At 43.5% G+C, this 20,632-nt stretch overlaps 1 protein-coding gene across 1 annotated transcript; it reads left to right on the forward strand.

Moving 5' to 3' along the window:
• The first annotated feature begins 9 nt into the window (after nt 1-9).
• On the forward strand, nt 10-16,966 carry LOC120050460 (major facilitator superfamily domain-containing protein 6-A-like). The gene is made up of 11 exons (XM_038997048.1): nt 10-233; nt 7,519-8,861; nt 8,983-9,053; nt 9,282-9,327; nt 9,461-9,783; nt 10,750-10,847; nt 14,809-14,970; nt 15,246-15,344; nt 15,550-15,629; nt 15,737-15,937; nt 16,364-16,966. Exons 2-11 carry the CDS (start codon nt 7,521-7,523, stop codon nt 16,613-16,615), a joined length of 2,673 nt encoding a protein of 890 aa, XP_038852976.1. The 5' UTR covers nt 10-233; nt 7,519-7,520; the 3' UTR covers nt 16,616-16,966.
• The last annotated feature ends 3,666 nt before the right edge of the window (nt 16,967-20,632 follow it).

Consider the following 20,632-nt stretch of genomic DNA (forward strand, 5'->3'; position numbering starts at 1 on the left):
ATGGCCTAAACGAAGGTGTGGTTATAGGTCGGAGTATTTGCATGAGTCTTAAAGGATATTACTTACGGTGTATCATTCATCTGTATCATGCATGCATAGGAAAACGACTAAATAAACTGTATTGTAGGCAATGCAGGAAGCGTTCGATTTACGACTGGGAGACACAACTGCCACCGCCGAACCTGCGTAGTCATAGTTGAAAGAATAGGAATACGGACCGGTGACTTTGGCAGGTAAGCTTGATGAGAACACGGGCGTCTAAGCCCATGTTAAAGAGAAACTGCGCTAATTTGTAATTGTATTGCGAATCTACAATATGTTGATGTAAGTGCTCTGTTTAGCACTGCTTAAAGTAAACATTGTACTTTTTATGTCTTCAATTTGGTGTGAAGTGTTCATTATTTGACAGTGAAACATGCATTTCGTTCATACTACCGCATTGGACGGTGAAATGTATTTTCTCACCGATTTCACCGGTTCTTCTGATATGACATACCCACTCACGAACAACATGAGTTCTTAGGTTGTAACAATGTTACTATATTTCATAGACCCCTTGTGCAACTTGTGGGTAGCCTACTCTTTATTGTAGCCAATTCTAGCCATGCTAAACATATTTACTGTATAACATAGTGTTTCAATATGCTTTGTGTTGTAGTCACGACAGATATATAGTTAAGCAAACTTTAGTATGCTTGTTGTAAACCAGCACATCAAGTACACGAATTCGGTAAGTAAAAAGTGGTTTCCGTTTCCTGTGTAACATTAATATGAGTAACATCAATATTGCTACACGTTCTCTTCTTTTTTTTCTACAACAAAGGCAGACTCCACCTAACTTTGGTATGTCATTTTGAATGTGGACTGAATGTTTGTTTGTCTCTCACTGTCTATGTATACACACACACACACACACACACACACACACACACAGTACCAGTCAAAAGGTTGGATATACCTACTCATTCAAGGTTTTTCTTTATTCTTACTGTGTTTTACATTGTAGAATAATAGTGAAGACATCAAAACTATGAAATAACACATGGAATCATGTTGTAACCAAAGAAGTGTTCAACAAATCAAAATATATTTTATATTGTACATTTTTCAAAGTAGCCACTCTTTCTCTTGATGACAGCTTTGCACACTCTTGGCATTCTCTCAACCAGCTTCACCTGGAATGCTTTTTCAACAGTCTTGAAGGAGTTCCCACATATGCTGAGGACTTGTTCGCTGCTTTTCCTTCACTCCGCGATCCAACTCATCCCAAGCCATCTCAATTGGCTTGAGGTTGGGTGATTGTGGAGGCCAGGTCATCTGATTAGGTCAGCACTCCATCACTCTGCCATCTTGGTCAAATAGCCCTTACACAGCCTGGAGGTGTGTTGGGTCATTGTCCTGTTGAAAAACAAATGATAGTCACACTAAGCGCAAACCAGATGGGATGGCATATTGCTGCATAATGCTGTGGTAGCTATGCCGGTTAAGTGTGCCTTGAATTCTAAATAAATAACGACAGTGTCACCAGCAAAGCACCATCACACCACCTCCTCCATGCTTCAGGGTGGGTACCACACATGCGGAGATCATCCGTTCACCTACTCTGCGTCTCACAAAGACACGCCGGTTGGAACCAAAAATCTCAGATTTGGACTCATCAGATCAAAGGACAGATGTCCACCGGTCAAATGTCCATTGATCATCTTTCTTGGCCCAAGCAAGTCTCTTATTTTTATTGGTGTCCTTTAGTAGTGGTTTCTTTGCAGCAATTTGACCGTGAAGGCCTGATTTCACGCAGTCTCCTCTGAACAGTTTATGTTGAGATGTGTCTGTTACTTGAATTCTGTGAAGCATTTATTTGGGCTACAATCTGAGGTGCAGTTAACTCTGCTGCAGAGGATAAGTTCATTAGAGGTAACTCTGGGTCTTCCTTTCCTGTGGCGGTCCTCATAAGAGCCAGTTTCATCATAGCGCTTGATGGTTTTTGTGACTGCACTTGAAGAAATGTTCAAAGTTCTTGAAATTATTGACTGACCTTCATGTCTTAAAGTAATGATGGACTGTCGTTTCTCTTTGCTTATTTTAGCTGTTCTTGCCATAATATGGACTTGGTCTTTTACCAAATAGGACTATCTTCTCTATACCACACCTACCTTGTCACAACACAACTGATTGGCTCAAACGCATTAAGAAGGAAAGAAATTCCACAAATTAACATTTAACAAGGCACATCTGTTAATTGAAATGAATTCCAGGTGACTACCTCATGAAGCTGGTTGAGATAATGCCAAGACTGTGCAAAGCTGTCATCAAGGCAAAGGGTGGCTACTTTGAAGAATCTCAAATATATAAAACATATTATTTGATTACTACATGATTCCATATGTGTTATTTCATAGTTTTGATGTCTTATTCTACAATGTAGAAAATGGTACAAAATAAAGAAAAACCCTGGAATGAGTAGGTGTGTCAACTTTTTTGACTGGTACTATATATTTTTTTTTACTTTCTTTGATTTACATTCAGTCTTTCAGTTGTATACAGTAGGTCTTCGGATCACCCTACCTGTGAGCGACTCAACTCTCACGCTGTCATCTCATTGCAACTCTGTGAGATCCTTAGCAGAGGGATTGTAGTACTTTGCCTGTCTCTGCTGACTTTCTTTGAACTTCTCTGCTGACCATTAATTTTGTAATTCCTGGTCTCAACAGATTTTCAATCGTTAGCACTATTGTCTTTGTACGCCTTTCCATCAGTGCCATTGCAGGGCTGCTGTCTGTTGCCTGTGACAGGGTATTTCTGTGATCCAGCATGACTAGGTATGGGTCAGCACCTGCTCTCTTTGCTTTTGCTATCAATCTTTCGGCTGTTTTCGCTGCCAATTCCACTTTCCCATTATTTTGCGAGTATACTGGAGACAATGTTTAGGGTTTAAAGTCCCAGGCCTTGCTGACATTTCGGAACTCGTCTGAAGAGTACTGGGGGCTGTTGTCTGATTATAGGATGTCAGGTATGCCGTAGCGAGCAAAGTGTGTCTTCAGTTTTCAAATGACCGTTTTCGACTGTGTGTTCCCCAAATGGTCCACTTCCCAGAAGTTTGAGAGTTTTCAATCCAACTGTGACCATGGAGTCTCTGTTGTTGAACTCGAACAGGTCCCTATTTTTCTCCCAGGGAAGCTTTGGTGCTTTGTGTGGTCTCAGCGTCTCTTTCTGCTGCTGCACAACCCATGCAATGCAGGTGCTACATTGTTCCATGTATGTTCTCAGCTGTGCATTCATGCCCGGTCAGTAGACACACTCGCGAGCTCTTCTCAGACATCCCTCAATTCCTATGTGTGAGGAATGGATTCTTTGAGAGCAGCAAGCACAACGACTCGCTCACCTCTGAAGATAACTCCACTTTGCACACTCGACTCATCTTTCTGTGAAAATACATTGCTACTTTCAAGGGTACATGGTTTTTCACTCCTGCAGGATCACATTCTTCAGTGTCTGGAGCTTCAGTGGCTCTCTGGATGGCCTTTAGTCTCTCGCTTGACACAGGCAGGTAGTGTATCATGTTGATTGATTCCACAGGGCCTCTGTTCTCTTGTTCTGTGAGGCACACCCTGCTTAGGGTGTTGCCAGCACCACTTTTTCCAGGAACCTATCTGAGACAGACCACAGGGGTCTGTGCAATGGTGTCAGCTGATTTTTTTCTTGAAAGCCAGCTCGAGTCTTTCTGACCACTCCCACAGCGAGTCCTTGTGTGGTAGGTGTCACAGCGGCTTGCGGTGCTCCGTGGCGTGGCTGCAGAACTTGGATAGGTCGTTTACCATGCCCAGGAGGCGCTGCACCCCCTGCACATCTGTAGGCCTAGGCATCTGTCTGATGGCTGTCGCTTTTCCCGGGTCCACTTTCAAACCCCTCTGATGTTAGCAGGTGACCAATGTATGGCACATCCTTCAGCCTGAGCTGCAGCTTCTCTGGATTCAGCTTGATATTGAGCTTCCTGCATCTGTCCAGGAGCATTCACAGGTTCTTGTCATCGTCCCGAATTGCTGCTTCATCGTTGTCTCCTTTCTCCCACAATCAGGATGCCATCTGCAGTGATTTAATTTTTTTGACTCCTCGGCAGATCTTCCATTCCCTGTTTCAACTTCCTCTGAAAGGTCTCTGGGGCTGAACTGATTCCGATTTGGCATGCGCAGCCACCTGTAGCGTCCCATGGCAGTAGAGAACGTGGTGAGATAGCTGGATTCCTCATCCAGTTCCACGTGTCAATTGTTTTTTTGTCATCACAGAGAACACACGTGCTCTGTTCATGTCTGGCACCACGTCTTCAATAGTGGGTAATGGCTCCACTTGAGCGCCTTGAGAGGTTTTGGATCAATACATTGGTTTATGCAATGCGATCAGGCTGCCAATCCAATCTGTGCTTTTTCTTTCTTTCCCCCAACTGCTTTTATCATCCTTTTCTATAGACTACCAAGCTCCTCTCTGAGTGGTTTATATAGTGCTACTGGACAGGCTCCACTCGCTCGTCCACTCCCAGCTTCAGTTTGCCGGGTAAGCATCCATCTCCATGGAATACATCAGCGTACTCCTGTTTTATTTACTATTTAGTCCAGGACCTTGTTTTCTTGACGGCCAGGATGCTGTGATGCTGCACAGTAAGCAACTCCATTGCCTGGATAGCCTTGCTGCCTACAATGGGCCTGTGCACGTTCTTGTTGACTACGATGAACTCGCCTCTGTAGGTTTTCTTATTGCGTGGATTGATCACTTTTTTAATGTGTGCACTTCCCCAGTGGCGTCAGACTACTCTTGTTATACATCACCAATACCTGACTGCAGGGCTCTAGGTGACTGTCTTTTTGTGAGGTTTGCAGGGATAACATTACAACTAGCACCACAATCTAGCTGAAATCATTTTGTTGACCAACATGGTTGCAAAGACACTTCTCTGATTCAGCTGACGCATTTCACATTGCCAGGACTGTTTCTCTTGCTGGTCCCTGCACTTTTTCAAACCGTAGAGAAGGGATTGGTTTTTTTCTCCACAGGATTTACATTTTTGTCCATATGCAGAGCTTTTTTCCCCCTTTTTTTCTCATGTATCCGTCCACAGTATCTGCATTGTAACAGTGCTCTGCTCCTCTAGTCTCCTCTCGGTCTCTCTTCCTGTGTTACTACATGTACTGCACACAGGCAATCTTGATTTACAATCTGTATGCACATAATCCAGTCCCTGATAAATCTGTGATTACTACAAAGTTGCAGGTGGCCACTAGAGTCCTCAATTCAGTGAGATATTTGTCTAAACTCTCATCTTGGCCCTGACTCCGCATGACAAAAATGTATATCTCTCAATTGTTACATTTTTCTTGGGATCACAAAATGCATCTGTGCTGCAATTACTTACTCAACAAAGAGATTGTCTCTTGTACTGCCCACACCAAGGGTCTCACAAATCTCTCTGCCTTTTTCCCCAATTAGATAGTACAGTAGCTTCACTTTGTAGTCATCAGGTTTTTCTCCCATTGTAAGAGCTATGTACAAATTGAATTCCTCTTTCCATCTTTTCCAGGTAAGTGCTAAATTACAATCGTCAAAGTAAAAAAAATTCTGTGGATTTTCCATGGCGATTTATTTTTAGAATGGAATGTTAGCTACTCACAAATCTGCTCATGTCCAATAGCCAGTTAGCTTTTAGTATAGTCATTCTATAATCAGCTAGCATTGATGTTCGGCACGATGACTAGCTTGTAAAAGCAGAACTTTTCCAAACTGGCACCTGGGACGTATTCCTTTTTTCTTTTCTTTTTTCACTGCCACCATGTTTCAATATGCTTTGTGTTATAGTCACAACAAAGATAATTCGTAAAAATTCTAATAGCTTCACAGATCTTCATTGTAAAGGGTTTAAACACTGTTTCCCATGCTTGTTCAATGAACCATAAGCAATTAATGAACATGCACCTGTGGAATGGTCGTTAAGACCCTAACAGCTTACAGACGGTAGGCAATTAAGGTCACAGTTATGAAAACCTAGGACACTAAAGAGGCCTTTCTACTGACTCTGAAAAACACCAAAAGAAAGATGCCCAGGGTCCTTGCTCATCAGCGTGAACGTGCCTTAGGCATGCTGCAAGGTGGTATGAGGACTGCAGATGTGGCCAGGGCAATAAATTGCCATGTCTGTACTGAGACGCCTAAGACGGCGCTACAGGGAGACAGGACGGACAGCTGATCGTCCTCGCAGTGGCAGACCACGTGTAACAACACCTGCACAGGATGGGTACATCCGAACATCACACCTGCGGGACAGGTACAGGATGGCAACAACAACTGCCCGAGTTACACCAGGAACGCACAATCCCTCCATCAGTGCTCAGACTGTCCGCAATAGGCTGAGAGAGGCTGGACTGAGGGCTTGTAGGCCTGTTGTAAGGCAGGTCCTCACCAGACATCACCAGCAACAATGTCACTTAAGGGCACAAACCCACCATTGCTGGACCAGACAGGACTGGCAAAAGTGCTCTTCACTGACGAGTCGCGGTTTTGTCTCACCAGGGGTGATGGTCGGATTCGCGTTTATCGTCGAATGAATGAGTGTTACACCGAGGCCTGTACTCTGGAGCAGGATCGATTTGGAGGTGGAGGGTCCGTCATGGTCTGGGGCGGTGTGTCACAGCATCATCGGACTGAGCTTGTTGTCATTGCCGGCAATCTTGACGCTGTGCGTTACAGGGAAGACATCCTCCTCCCTCATGTGGTACCCTTCCTGCAGGCTCATCCTGACATGACCCTCCAGCATGACAATGCCACCAGCCATACTGCTTGTTCTGTGCAAGATTTCCTGCAAGACAGGAATGTCAGTGTTCTGCCATGGCCAGCGAAGATCCTGGATCTCAATCCCATTGAGCACGTCTGGGACCTGTTGGATCGGAGGGTGAGGGCTAGGGCCATTTCCCCCCAGAAATGTCTGGGAACTTGCAGGTGCCTTGGTGGAAGAGTGGGGTAACATCTCACAGCAAGAACGGGCAAATCTGGTGCAGTCCGTGAGGAGGAGATGCACTGCAGTACTTAATGCAGCTGGTGGCCTCACCAGATACTACATTCCTTTTGATTTTGACCCCCCCCCCCTTTGTTCAGGGACACATTATTCCATTTCTGTTAGTCACATGTCTGTGGAACTTGTTCAGTTTATGTCTCAGTTGTTGAATCTTGTTATGTTCATACAAATATTTACACATGTTAAGTTTGCTGAAAATAAACGCAGTTGACAGTGAGAGGACGTTTCTTTTTTTACTGATTTTAGTTAAGCAAACTTTTCTATGCATATTGGTAACCAGCACATCAAATACATGAAGTCGGTAAGTAACAAGTGGTTTCTGTTTCCTGTTTAACATCAATATGAGTAACATCAATAATGCTACACATAGACTGTATGGTTATAGACTGTATGGTTATGATAATCAATGTAGCCTATTGTTTAGGTTACAGTAAACATGAATCTAACTTCCTGTCTTCCAGAGATGGCCGCAGACGACAAAGTGGTCATCCTATCGGATGATGAAGAAGATCAAAAGAGGAAGTACGTCCTGGACGAACCCTTCAACACTCTTTTCCTGGAGCTTCAGACCGACCGAGAGCCAGGCTCCACTCCAGTGTCCGCTGCAGCATCAGACACACAGTCTGCTCCAGAGACACCCATGGCCTCACCACTGAAAGACCTAGGCTGCTTTGAGAGGATGTGCCTTAGAGTCAACTCCCAGCTCCTCATCTCCAAGATCTTCTACTTCTTCTTCTATGCAGCATACGGTTCCCTGCACCCACTCCTAGCCGTCTACTACAAACAGCTAGGGATGTCACCAAGCCGTAGTGGACTGTTGGTTGGGATCCGGTACTTTATAGAGTTCTGCAGTGCGCCATTCTGGGGAGTGGTGGCCGATCGTTTTAAGAAAGGGAAGCCATTGTTGCTGTTCTCTGTGCTTTGTTGGTTGGTGTTCAACTGTGGCATCGGCTTTGTCAAACCAGCTGCCATGATCTGTAAGGAGAAGGTGGACATCCCCACTGTGGCCCCACCAATACTGCCCTTGACAACTATGACACCAATTAACAGCTCGCTACCGGACGCTTCCACCAATCACACGAGGAGAAGTCGTCGGGATTTGTTTCAAAGTTACTTTCCTAGCTTCCCTTTTGTTTTGGATGGCCTTGATTCTGGCTATAGCGTACGCCGCAGGCATAGGAGAGGTGCTGATAGCAATACCACTCAATCCACTGCGGTGCCTTACGAGCAGAATAATGATACAACCACAGCTACGACAACAGCAACTCAAACGCCAACCGGTGGCCAACCTAGAGTGGTGCCTAATGAGCAAGCCAATACCACTCAGCTCTTACCGAATACCACAACTATGCCACTGACCACTAAAACCCCTACCCATACACCTACCCATGCCCCCACCACCACCAATTCCACATTGATGCCTCACAAGCAGGGCAATACCACTCAAGCTACTCCAAATACAACAACAACTATGGCAACCCCTACCACCACCCCTGCCCCCACCCAACCTAAAGAGTACATCATTGAGTACAACGAAGATCAGGTCGAGAGCATTTTTCTCCTGATCCTCTTGGTCATCATCGTGGGGGAGTTTTTCAGCGCGCCGGCGGTCACCATTGTGGACACAGTGACGTTACAGTACCTGGGGAAGCACCGGGACCGTTACGGCCTGCAGAGAATGTGGGGGTCCCTTGGCTGGGGTGTGACCATGCTGCTAGTGGGTATCTGGATAGACCACACCCACATTAAGCTGCTCATCGACGGCGTGGTCGGCTGTATCCTGCCCGAGTACAAGAACTACCAGGTAATGTATGACATTGAAAAGGTGACAAATAATAAGCAATGGGTCGCTAAGGGCAACATAGTTGATACCTAAATAAAAAATGTAGTTACTTTGTTCATTTCTTCACTCGTTCCTTCCCCAGGTGGCCTTCATAGTGTTTGGAGTGATGATGGGTCTGGCCCTGGTGGTAGCAACACAATTCTACTTCGACAGGTAATAGGAGCAGACCCAATTTAAACTGTTTGAAACCCCACCTTTTTTTAGCTTTTCCTTAAATCAATGATTTTATTGTTATTTTATACTTTTTGTTTTAGGTTCTTTTATTAATCTATTTTATAGAATTGCTGTTTTGTTTTTAATATCTTCTATTTGATTTATTTTACTGTAAAGTGTGTGGTGATTTTAAATTGTCTTTAAATTAAGTTTGATTTGATTTGACAGTGGGGACTACAGACAGGAGGTGCCCCAGGAAGTAGAGATACCACAGGTAAATCAACTGGAAAATTAAAACTCACACTAAGTGGAAATAGTCTTTCTAATTTCTTTAGCCGAAGTAAATACTGCTTTAAATAGAAAATGGTTAATTATTTTATTCGTTTTACACAATTTCTTTCACACAGGTAGATGGGAACGTGGCATCTCCAGAGGAGAGCTCCACCTCGGACCAGACCCCCATCACCCCAGAGTCCACCACCACCGAACAGCCTTTCTATTACAGTGACCTCCTCAGGCTGCTGTGTAGTGTTCAGTACAGCACGGTGCTGTTCGTCGCCTGGTTCATGGGCTTCGGTTACGGCTTTGTGTTCACCTTCCTGTATTGGCATCTAGAGGACCTGAAGGGGACCACCACGCTGTTCGGTGTGTGTTCAGTTCTGAGTCATGTGTCGGAGCTGGCTGCTTACTTCACCAGTCATAAGTTTATCGAGCTGGTGGGACACATCAGGTAAGAATGGGGTTGTTGGTGTTCTTGTTTTTGGAAGGGTGGTGGAGGAAGGGATATCACATTATCCATCTCTTTTAACCAAATCTTTTACCAAAAACAGCAGCAGCAACAACAACAATAACAACCAAAGCACACAGTATTTTCTGAAACTGAGGATTTCCACATTTGCTATCCCGTTTCACCTCAACTAGACATGCTGCATGTAAACAATCGTGTTCGTTTAGAGTGCCTCTTGCTTGAACGTCACACAGGCCTTGTGCGTATACTATAGTCAGACAGACAGACAGACAAACCTAGCACAGAGCAGGGACATTTGACAGTGTGGTGTTATGTTAAAGGAGAAAGGCCCATCCATCTGGCAGCTCTGTGCGACCAATGTCATTTTGACGCACCATTTTAAAGCATTCTTCTCTAACATCATGGGTGGTTATAACCCTGCAAGTAATACAGTTACCTATTAGTGCAAAGGTCTCAAGAAGAATTTTTGTGCTTTTTGCCTCACCAGTTCAATGGGCACTGTGCACAAAGAGTAATACTAACTATACCTAGTAAGGCATCTCTTTAAATCAGGGGTGGGTAACTCCAGTCCTCGAGGGACTGATTTGGTGTCTCACTTTTTCTCCATCCCTAGCAAACACAGCTGATTAATCCAATTGCATTCTAAACTGAAGATCATGATTAGGTGATTGTTGGAGTCAGGTGTGTTAGCTGGGGCAAAACTGTGACGCCAATCAGGCCCTCGATGACTGGAATTGCCCACCCCTGCTTTAAACCTTGGATGAGTATTCTGCGATGGAATCCTAATTAACGCAACAAAAGACGCTCTAAGCCTGAAAAGCCTACACATTCCATACATCACCCTATTTGATCTGTTTTGCTTCTTCTTAATAACTTTTGCTCGGAGTACCTAACCTCTGAAAATCTCATCACTAATTTCTTTCTTTCCTCCCTGTTTTCCTAACTTAGGGTCTTGTACATTGGCTTGGCATGTAACACAGCACGCTACCTGTACATTTCTTACTTGGAGAATGCATGGATAGTTCTGCCTATGGAGGTCTTACAAGGTAAGAGAGAGCAGGTCCGACGTTGACATCACTTCCTGTTGACATCTGACTGAGGAAAGGTTCAAATTTGAGTCCGTAGTTAAGGGCTGTATTATTGAGCCTCAGTAAAGTACATCTTAGGACAAGAATCTCTGTTATTTCAAGCAATGGCTGCTTTATAAAACACCTTTTCCCGTGTCGACTAAACACGAACACGATAGTATAATTTAAAAGAATGTTAATATTGATTTTATATTGAAAAGTCTTTTACAGTATCACATCAAACTGTCAAATTAAATGACAGTATCAACAAAAGGAAATTCAATAAGGATATCCTGGTAATGTCATATGACTAGTGAATAGGCACCATGTTACCCCTGTTTGTCTATCTGTGGTTACAGATGAGAGATTATTTATGAGCAGGTTGGATGGGTCTTGTCAAACACTGGACAGGAGAATATATTGTTCCACTCCCTCTTTCAGACAGCTTGGGTACACAATAACAAATAGGACAGAGGTAGGCAACTAGATCCAGAGTGGGACGAATATTGTTGAAGAGAATGGTCGGGACCCAGAAAATAATTATAATCAATTGTACACTGCAAATTGAGCACAACTAAGCCCAAAAATAGATTGTATTTTGAGACACAATCATGTATTCGATTTGTTGGGATGTGGGAACACTTTGGAACAGACTTCCTAAATTAAACACATTTTTAGTTGAATTCCTGGTGATTTTACACTTTGTTTACCATAAACTATGCATAGTACCAACTGTAAAGTTTGGTGGAGGAGGAATAATGGTCTGGAGTTGTTTTTCATGGTTCGGGCTAGGCCCCATAGTTCCAGTGAAGGGAATTCTTAACGCTACAGCATACAATGACATTCTAGATGATTCTGTGCTTCCAACTTTGTGGCAACAGTTTGGGCACTGTTTCAGAAAATGCCCCTCGCACAAAGCGATGTCCATACAGAAATGGTTTGACTGGCCTGCACAGAGCCCTGACCTCAACCCCATTGAACACCCCTGGGATGAATTGGAACGCCGACTGCAAGCCAGGCCTAATCATCCAACATTAGTGCCTGACCTCAGTAATGCTCTTGTTGCTGAATGGAAGCAAGTATCCGCAGCAATATTCCAACATCCTAGTGGAAAGCCTTCCCAGAAGAGTGGCGGCTGTTATAACAGCAAAGGGGAACCAACTCCATATTAATGCCCATGATTTTGGAATGAGATGTTTGACGAGCAGGTGTCCACATACTTTTGGTCAGGTAGTGTATATAATGATTTTTTTATTTTTTTTAATCAAAAGCGTTGGGGGGGGGTGGCGGGAAAAAATAGCCTGTTGCCGACCCCTGCTCTCGGACAGAGGCCCCGACTTATAAAGTGAATGTACTCATCCATGATTCTTGCAAGGAATTTAACTATGGCGTTTTGTTATGAATGGTGGCGGATAAAATGTCTTATAGGCCTACGCCTCATGACAATTTTTCTAGTAATAACTGATAATGCGCTCAATAAATACGTAAGAATAAGCTCGTTATTACTGGTCATAAGTGATAGACACTGTTTGCTTTGGTGCTATAGCTTGTGTCTTAGAGAAGTGTTTTGCAACCCCAGCCCACAAAGCAAAGTACGATGACCATCCCGTTACTTCAGCATAAGGGTGTGTGTGTATATACAGTTGGAAGTCGGAAGTTTACATACACCTTAGCCAAATACATTCAAACTCAGTTTTTCGCAATTCCTGACATTCAATCCTCGTAAACATTCCCTGTCTTAGGTCAGTTAGGATCACCACTTTATTTTAAGAATGTGAAATGTCAGAATAATAGTAAAGAATTATTTCTTTCAGCTTGTATTTCTTTCATCACATTCCCAGTGGATCAGAAGTTTATATGCACTCAATTAGTATTTGGTAGCATTGCCTTTAAATTGTTTAACTTGGGTCAAATGTTTTGGGTAGCCATCCACAAGCTTCCCACAATAAGTTGGGTGAATTTTGGCCCATTCCTCCTGATATAGCTGGTGTAACTGAGTCAGGTTTGTAGGCCTCCTTGCTCGCACACGCTTTTTCAGTTCTGCCCACAAATTTTCTATAGGGATTGAGGTCAGGGCTTTGTGATGGCCTCTCCAATACATTGACTTTGTTGTCCTTAAGCCATTTTGCCACAACTTTGGAAGTATGCTTGGGGTCATTGTCCATTTGGAAGACTCATTTGCGACCAAGCTTTAACTTCCTGACTGATGTCTTGAGATGTTACTTCAATATATCCACATAATTGTTCCTCATGAAGCCATCTATTTTGTGAAGTGCACCAGTCCCTCCTGCAGCAAAGCACCTCCACAACATGATGCTGCCACCCCCGTGCTTCACGGTTGGGATGGTGTTCTTCAGCTTGCAAGACTCCTCCCCCTTTTTCCTCCAAACATAATGATGGTCATTATGGCCAAACAGTTCTATTTATGTTTCATCAGACCAGAGGATATTTCTCCAAAAAGTGCGATCTTTGTCCCCAGTGCAGTTGCAAACCGTAGTCTGGCTTATATGTGGCGGTTTTTGAGCAGTGGCTTCTTCCTTGTGGAGCGGCCTTTCAGGTTATGTCGATATAGGACTCGTTTTACTTTGGATATAGACACTTTTGTACCTGTTTCCTCCAGCATCTTCACAAGGTCCTTTGCTGTTGTTCTGGGATTGATTTGCACTTTTCGTACCAAAGCACGTTCATCTCTAGGAAACGGAGCGCTTCTCCTTCCTGATCGGTTTTATGGCTGCGTGGTCCCATGGTGTTTATACTTGCGTACTATTGTTTGTACAGATGAACGTGGTAGCTTCAGGCATTTGGGAATTGCTCCCAAGGATGAACCAGACTTGTGAAGGTCTACAAAAAAAAAGTCTGAGGTCTTGGCTGATTTATTTTGATTTCCCCATGATTTTAAGCAAAGAGGCACTGAGTTTGAAGGTAGGCCTTGAAATACATCCACAGGTACACCTCCAATTGACTCAAATGATGTCAATTAGCCTATCAGAAGCTTCTAAACCATGACATCATTTTCTGGAATTTTCCAAGCTGTTTAAAGGTACAGTCAACTTAGTGTATGTAAACTTCTGACCCACTGGAATTGTGATACAGTGAAATAATCTGTCTGTAAGCAATTGTTGGAAAAATTACTTGTGTCATGCACACAGTAGATGTCCCAACCGACTTGACACAACCTATAGTTTGTTAACAAGAAATTTGCGGAGTGGTTGAAAAACGAGTTTTATTGACTCCAACCTAAGTGTATGTAAACCTCCGATTTCAACTGTATCCCTCTGATGATTTGAATCTGTGGTCACGGAATGAGAAGTCCGTCTGCCTGACTGATGACGAATGGATGTGTAAGTGTCAACACTTCCTAATCCATAGGACTTAAATAAAGTAGAGGTGAGGTTTCCTGTTCGATTGTTTTTCCAATTTTTGCTAATACTACAAGACGGACTGCTTTTTTCTTCTGTATGACATTATTTCAATACTAATGTATAACATTTTATATTTAGCAGACACTCTTATCGAGAACGACTTACAGGAGCAATTAGGGTTGAGTGCCTTGCTCAAGGGCACATGAACAGATTTTTCACCTCGTCGGCTCGGGGATTCAAACCAGCGACCTTTCGGTTCCTGGCCCAACACTCTTAACCGCTTGGCTACCTGCCGCCCCTTCTTTGAAGAAGCATTTTTATCCTATAGGCTGTGTAATGTTTAACACCTCCATCAATGTTTCTCGTCTGGCATCATTTACATTTTAGTCATTTAGCAGACGCTCTTATCCAGAGCGACTTAGTCGTGAGTGCATACATTTTTGTACTGTTCCCCGTGGGAATCAAACCTACAACCCTGGCTTTGCAAGCGCCATGCTCTACCTTTGAGCCACACACAGTATTTCACTTTTCTAACCTTTTGTTTTGTCTGTCTTTCTGTCTGTCTCTTTGTACTGTAGGTGTGACCCATGCGTCGGTTTGGGCAGCCTGTATCTCCTACCTGAGTGCCGCGGTGCCCCCAGCTCTGAGGACCTCTGCCCAGGGTATCCTCCAGGGTCTACACCTGGGGCTGGGACGGGGCTGTGGGGCCATGGTGGGGGGCGTCTTCGTCAACTATTTTGGTACGGATGCGACAACAACGGCCCCTTTTGACAGTCCCATTTGAGTAGTGAAATTTAGCAACTCCTGCCATACAGCCATGTTTTTATTTTTTAACATGATTTTGAGAACCAATGAGTTATGGTTTATTACATATTTATAAACTACATATCCACTAATAATCAACTGTCTATAAACTATGTATAAACCATTCATAACCCTATTAAATGACACCTTAATATAAAGTGTTACCATTATGTTTTGTCTGTATCTGTAAATTGCATCTTTCTTTTTCCAGGAGCTGCAGAGACGTTCAGAGGGATTGGAATGGCTTCCCTGGTTATACTCCTCATCTTCTCCTTCATTCAATGTCTGACCGGACAGAACGAGGAAAAGGGTGAGGGAGGGGAGAGCACCTCAGTTCATATTTTTTACAGACCCTGCATCAGTGCACTGTTAGAGGAATTTGTTCTGTATAGAATGGTTTAATGGATTGCTTCATATATTGCACTAAAAACAAAATATTTATACAACTGCAAACCACCCTTATTTTTAACAGTGTACCATACAATAATAACCTAAATTTGTATTCCCCTCAATAGAGGACAGGATGCTAGCAGAGAACATTCCGGTTCCTTCCAGTCCAGTTCCCATCGCTACCATAGACTTGATGCAGAGCCAGGTCAGAACTCTCCAAATTGTTGTACTCATCCTGCTTCTTTCAGCAAACCAATTTCCCATTGTGGGACAATGATGTGTACTACTACTAATTACTACTACAACTACCAGGTTGGTGTGATGGTGCCCCGTCCTGACCCTAGACCCCCGGCTAAGAAGACTAAGCACCAGGAGGAGCAGGAGGATGTTAACAAACCGGCCTGGGTGCTGAGTGGATCCCCCTGGGTCACCATAGCCTTCGCTGTCTGCCAGATCCGAGAGATGTACTGCATGGCCAAGAGTAGTCTACCCTCGGAGACACAGCCACTGCAGGTAGGATGATGAACGATAGTCCTTTTTTAAAAGATGTGTCAAATCTCAATGAGAACTCTTGTCCTCGGAGGTGCGACTCGAACGTTTTTAAGAATTTCAAGCCAATTCATGTTATTTTTTTATAACCTTTTTAAATATTTGATTTCAATGGGATTTATTTTTATATTTTTATATCGTATGATTAACAGTGACTGTGTGAACGATTTCTCCCCACGCCTTCATGTGAACTAAAGAAAGGTGAGACCGTGTGTGCACTGTAGAGGTGAATTCGTCACTGTCTTTGTGACGTGCTGTGGTGAATGTGGTCAAATGTCCTACGTGCCTGTGTTTGGTTTAGTGCATGGTTTGGTTATATCTTTAGTGTATCCAAAACATTTTGTCACGATGGATCAGCCAATGATGTTATATTATCTTGTCTGTTGCCAGGAGCAAAATGATCAGACCTCTTCTGAATACCAGGCGGTGGAGACTGAACACAGCACAGAGCAACAGGAGTCGCCACACCACCATAACGGTTCCTTAAGCAGCGTATCGAGCAAGGCACACCCCGCAGAGCACCCCGAATCCCAGCACTCTCCCCTACCAGACCAGGGGAACTCTGTGGCGCACCCTGCTTTTTTACCTGGTAATTTTGAGGCTTCACATCAACTGTCTAGTACCAACCCTTTCCGGCAGTAGATTAAAGGCTTGAGTTGAGTTTAGAGACGGAGCAGGTACTTACATTGTCGCGGGTCTCCTTTGGTTCCTGCGACATGTACAGTAGGGAGGGGGTAAGGAGCATTGAGCACTACTCCACATCGAGGACTGTGCTGTAAAAAGTACCGAATGATTGCTTTCTGTGTGTGTGTCATCTGACATGGTGTAAATAGAATTTGATCTAGAAAGGGTCAAAAGGGATTGTTGCCTTCTAGAATGTAATGTATTTATTTCCTCTGTGTCTTCCTGCGCGAGCTTCTGACAATCATGTTATTATTTTGACTCTTGGGATGAAATGATATGTATATACAATAAAAAAAAAATGTATTTGTAGATAAATCATTCACTTTCACTGCTTTTCTGGTGTCTCAGTTATATTACAGCTGTCTATTCCAGCATGTTTTTACAAGCCCAAGAGTAGACACTTGGTGGCAGTAGTGTACCGTGTTGAAGTACTAACCCTAAGCATGCGTGTTGTGTGAAGGTTGAGGTCAGGGTGTGCTTGCTGCTGATGGGAGTGTGTGGGAGGACAGTAATGGTGTTCTCTTCAGAAACTACACCACAATGCCATCTGCAACATCCCTTGTCTCGGCAGAGAATATAAGCTAATATTGATGTTGAAGATGGGGGGGGGGGTGTACTCTAAATAGTGATTACACTACAACAGTCTCAAGAGACAACACTGACCGTGGCAGCTGTCTTATCCAATATTGTTAAGCATGTTGTCTACATCTAAGGAATTAATCATTTGTAAATTTTACCTTAAGGTTTCTCCATCAGCTGCACTCTATGAATCAGTTCATTTGAAGGTACTCTATGAATCAGTTCATTTGAAGGTACTCCATGAATCACTTCATTTGAAAGTGCTCTATGAATCAGTTCATTTGAAAGTCTAATAAAAAATTATGATATTCCCATGTTCCTCAACGATCTTATTGAGGCAAACACCAGTATAATATTTGTTTACTCTTGACCACACGGACTCGCAAATACATTAGTTTCGCTGCAATGCATTGTGGGTACGTATGGCTTTGCTGAAAGTGTTGAGTCATGGACTGTAGTGTGGACACTCCAACATGCTAGGACATGATAGGACCAAACAGCTGCCATGTTCAGTAGGGCATCATGGGACTGTTGCGGTACTGTGGCAGCATCTTTTATTTACACACTACACTGATAATGCTGCACTGATGAAATAGCTACACAATAGTCATGCTGATCATTGGAATGATAGGTGTGATCTGGTGTAGGCCTAAGTGATCTTTTAAAAACACTCCAGGATAGTACAACGTGTGCTGTAGCGGAGAGGTAGTGAATTGATTATTGGAATGTTCCGACTGTGTTGGTTTCTCTCTGGCTGTACCATCGATGTCCCCTCCCTCCGCTGAAGCTACACTGCCTTTCCAATCCAAACTGCCTCAACTCCTAGCTGTTCATCCCAAGCCAAATAGAGAGATTCAATATCCATCTGTACCATCAATTTTAAATGTGGTGTTTGTTTCTTTTGCTTTTTATGCGTTTTGAGATTAGTTTATTTAATGAAAAGCGCTGTGCAAGTAAAAATTGTATTTGTATTATGTGTTTTGTGTATATCGTAGGCCTAGGACCTTTTGACAACATCTAGTAGATGAAAATGCCTGATTTGATTTCCAACGCAACTGATGCATTTCTACACATTAGAGCTCATACAGTCACCAGGGTTAAGATGGTGGAAAACGTTTTTAAAACAGAGTGAAAGTGGTAGCCTAGGCCTACTAGCTGAATGTGTCAAATTAGAGCACGGATTGTCGCTTTCCGTTGCAAACAGTTATGCTACGGTGTCTGTGTGCCCTACTAAGTATGACCCAGGATGTCCTGCAGAGTGAGGAAAAAGTGCCCTGTGTGACACAGTGCGAGGCTTTGTCTCTACCGTCATCAATACAACCATACATAACGCCCACAGGGCCAGCCTCTCCGTGGGCTGATCAGTACAGCCCACAGCCCACAGCAGCCCCAGCCTTAGCCTGCAGGAGGCACAGCAGGGGAGCTCAGAGCCATGGTTACTCCCACCAATACCCTGTTGGGCAGCAAAGCCATAGGATCCAAGGAGAACGAGCAGTGTGGAAGAGTAGAATGACTTCACAGCCGTTTAGGCCTAAGTACTGTAGTGGTTCATTGAGGTCGAAGCAGTTGATCTTTGACTTAACATTTCAGCACTTACAGTGGGGCAAAAAAAGTATTTAGTCAGCCACCAATTGTGCAAGTTCTCCCACCTAAAAAGATGAGAGAGGCCTGTAATTTTCATCATAGGTACACTTCAACTATGACAGACAAAATGAGAAAAAAAAAATCCAGAAAATCACATTGTAGGTTTTTTAATGAATTTATTTGCAAATTATGGTGGAAAATAAGTATTTGGTCAATAACAAAAGTTTATCTCAATACTTTGTTATATACCCTTTGTTGGCAATGACAGAGGTCAAACTATTTCTGTAAGTCTTCATAAGGTTCATACACTATTGCTGGTATATTGGCCCATTCCTCCATGCAGATCGCCTCTAGAGCAGTGATGTTTTGGGGCTGTTGCTGGGCAACACGGACTTTCAACTCCCTCCAAAGATTTTCTATGGGGTTGAGATCTGGAGACTGGCTAGGCCACTCCAGGACCTTGAAATGCTTCTTACGAAGCCACTCCTTCGTTGCCCGGGCGGTGTGTTTGGGATCATTGTCATGCTGAAAGACCCAGCCACGTTTCATCTTCAATGCCCTTGCTGATGGAAGGAGGTTTTCACTCAAAATCTCACGATACATGGCCCCATTCATTCTTTCCTTTACACGGATCAGTCGTCCTGGTTCCTTTGCAGAAAAACAGCCCCAAAGCATGATGTTTCCACCCCCATGCTTCACAGTAGGTATGGTGTTCTTTGGATGCAACTCAGCATTCTTTGTCCTCCAAACACGACGAGTTGAGTTTTTACCAAAAAGTTATATTTTGGTTTCATCTGACCATATGACATTCTCCCAATCTTCTTCTGGATCATCCAAATGCTCTCTAGCAAACTTCAGACGGGCCTGGACATGTACTGGCTTAAGCAGGGGGACACGTCTGGCACTGCAGGATTTGAGTCCCTGGCGGCGTAGTGTGTTACTGATGGTAGGCTTTGTTACTTTGGTCCCAGCTCTCTGCAGGTCATTCACTAGGTCCCCCCGTGTGGTTCTTGGATTTTTGCTCACCGTTCTTGTGATCATTTTGACCCCACGGGGTGAGATCTTGCGTGGAGCCCCAGATCGAGGGAGATTATCAGTGGTCTTGTATGTCTTCCATTTCCTAATAATTGCTCCCACAGTTGATTTCTTCAAACCAAGCTGCTTACCTATTGCAGATTCAGTCTTCCCAGCCTGGTGCAGGTCTACAATTTTGTTTCTGGTGTCCTTTGACAGCTCTTTGGTCTTGGCCATCGTGGAGTTTGGAGTGTGACTGTTTGAGGTTGTGGACAGGTGTCTTTTATACTGATAACAAGTTCAAACAGGTGCCATTAATACAGGTAACGAGTGGAGGACAGAGGAGCCTCTTAAAGAAGAAGTTACAGGTCTGTGAGAGCCAGAAATCTTGCTTGTTTGTAGGTGACCAAATACTTATTTTCCACCATAATTTGCAAATAAATTCATTAAAAATCCTACAATGTGATTTTCTGGATTTTGTTTTCTCATTTTGTCTGTCATAGTTGAAGTGTACCTATGATGAAAATTACAGGCCTCTCTCATCTTTTTAAGTGGGAGAACTTGCACAATTGGTGGCTGACTAAATACTTTTTTGCCCCACTGTATATAATTAGTACGTGAGTTTCTTATCAAGTGCAGAGAAAGAGAGCGAGAAACAGACCCATCCCTTTGGTTAAGTACATATGATAAGTACTGTAAAGTACATGTGAGGCAAACTAAGTTGCTGAGGTTTTGTGATTGAGTCAGGGACTTGTTTTTGCGGGTGGGCGTGTGAGTAGGGGGGATCCTAATCCCTAG

This window comes from Salvelinus namaycush, chromosome 7 (genome assembly GCF_016432855.1).
Source record: "Salvelinus namaycush isolate Seneca chromosome 7, SaNama_1.0, whole genome shotgun sequence".
NCBI classification, from domain to species: Eukaryota; Metazoa; Chordata; class Actinopteri; order Salmoniformes; family Salmonidae; genus Salvelinus; species Salvelinus namaycush.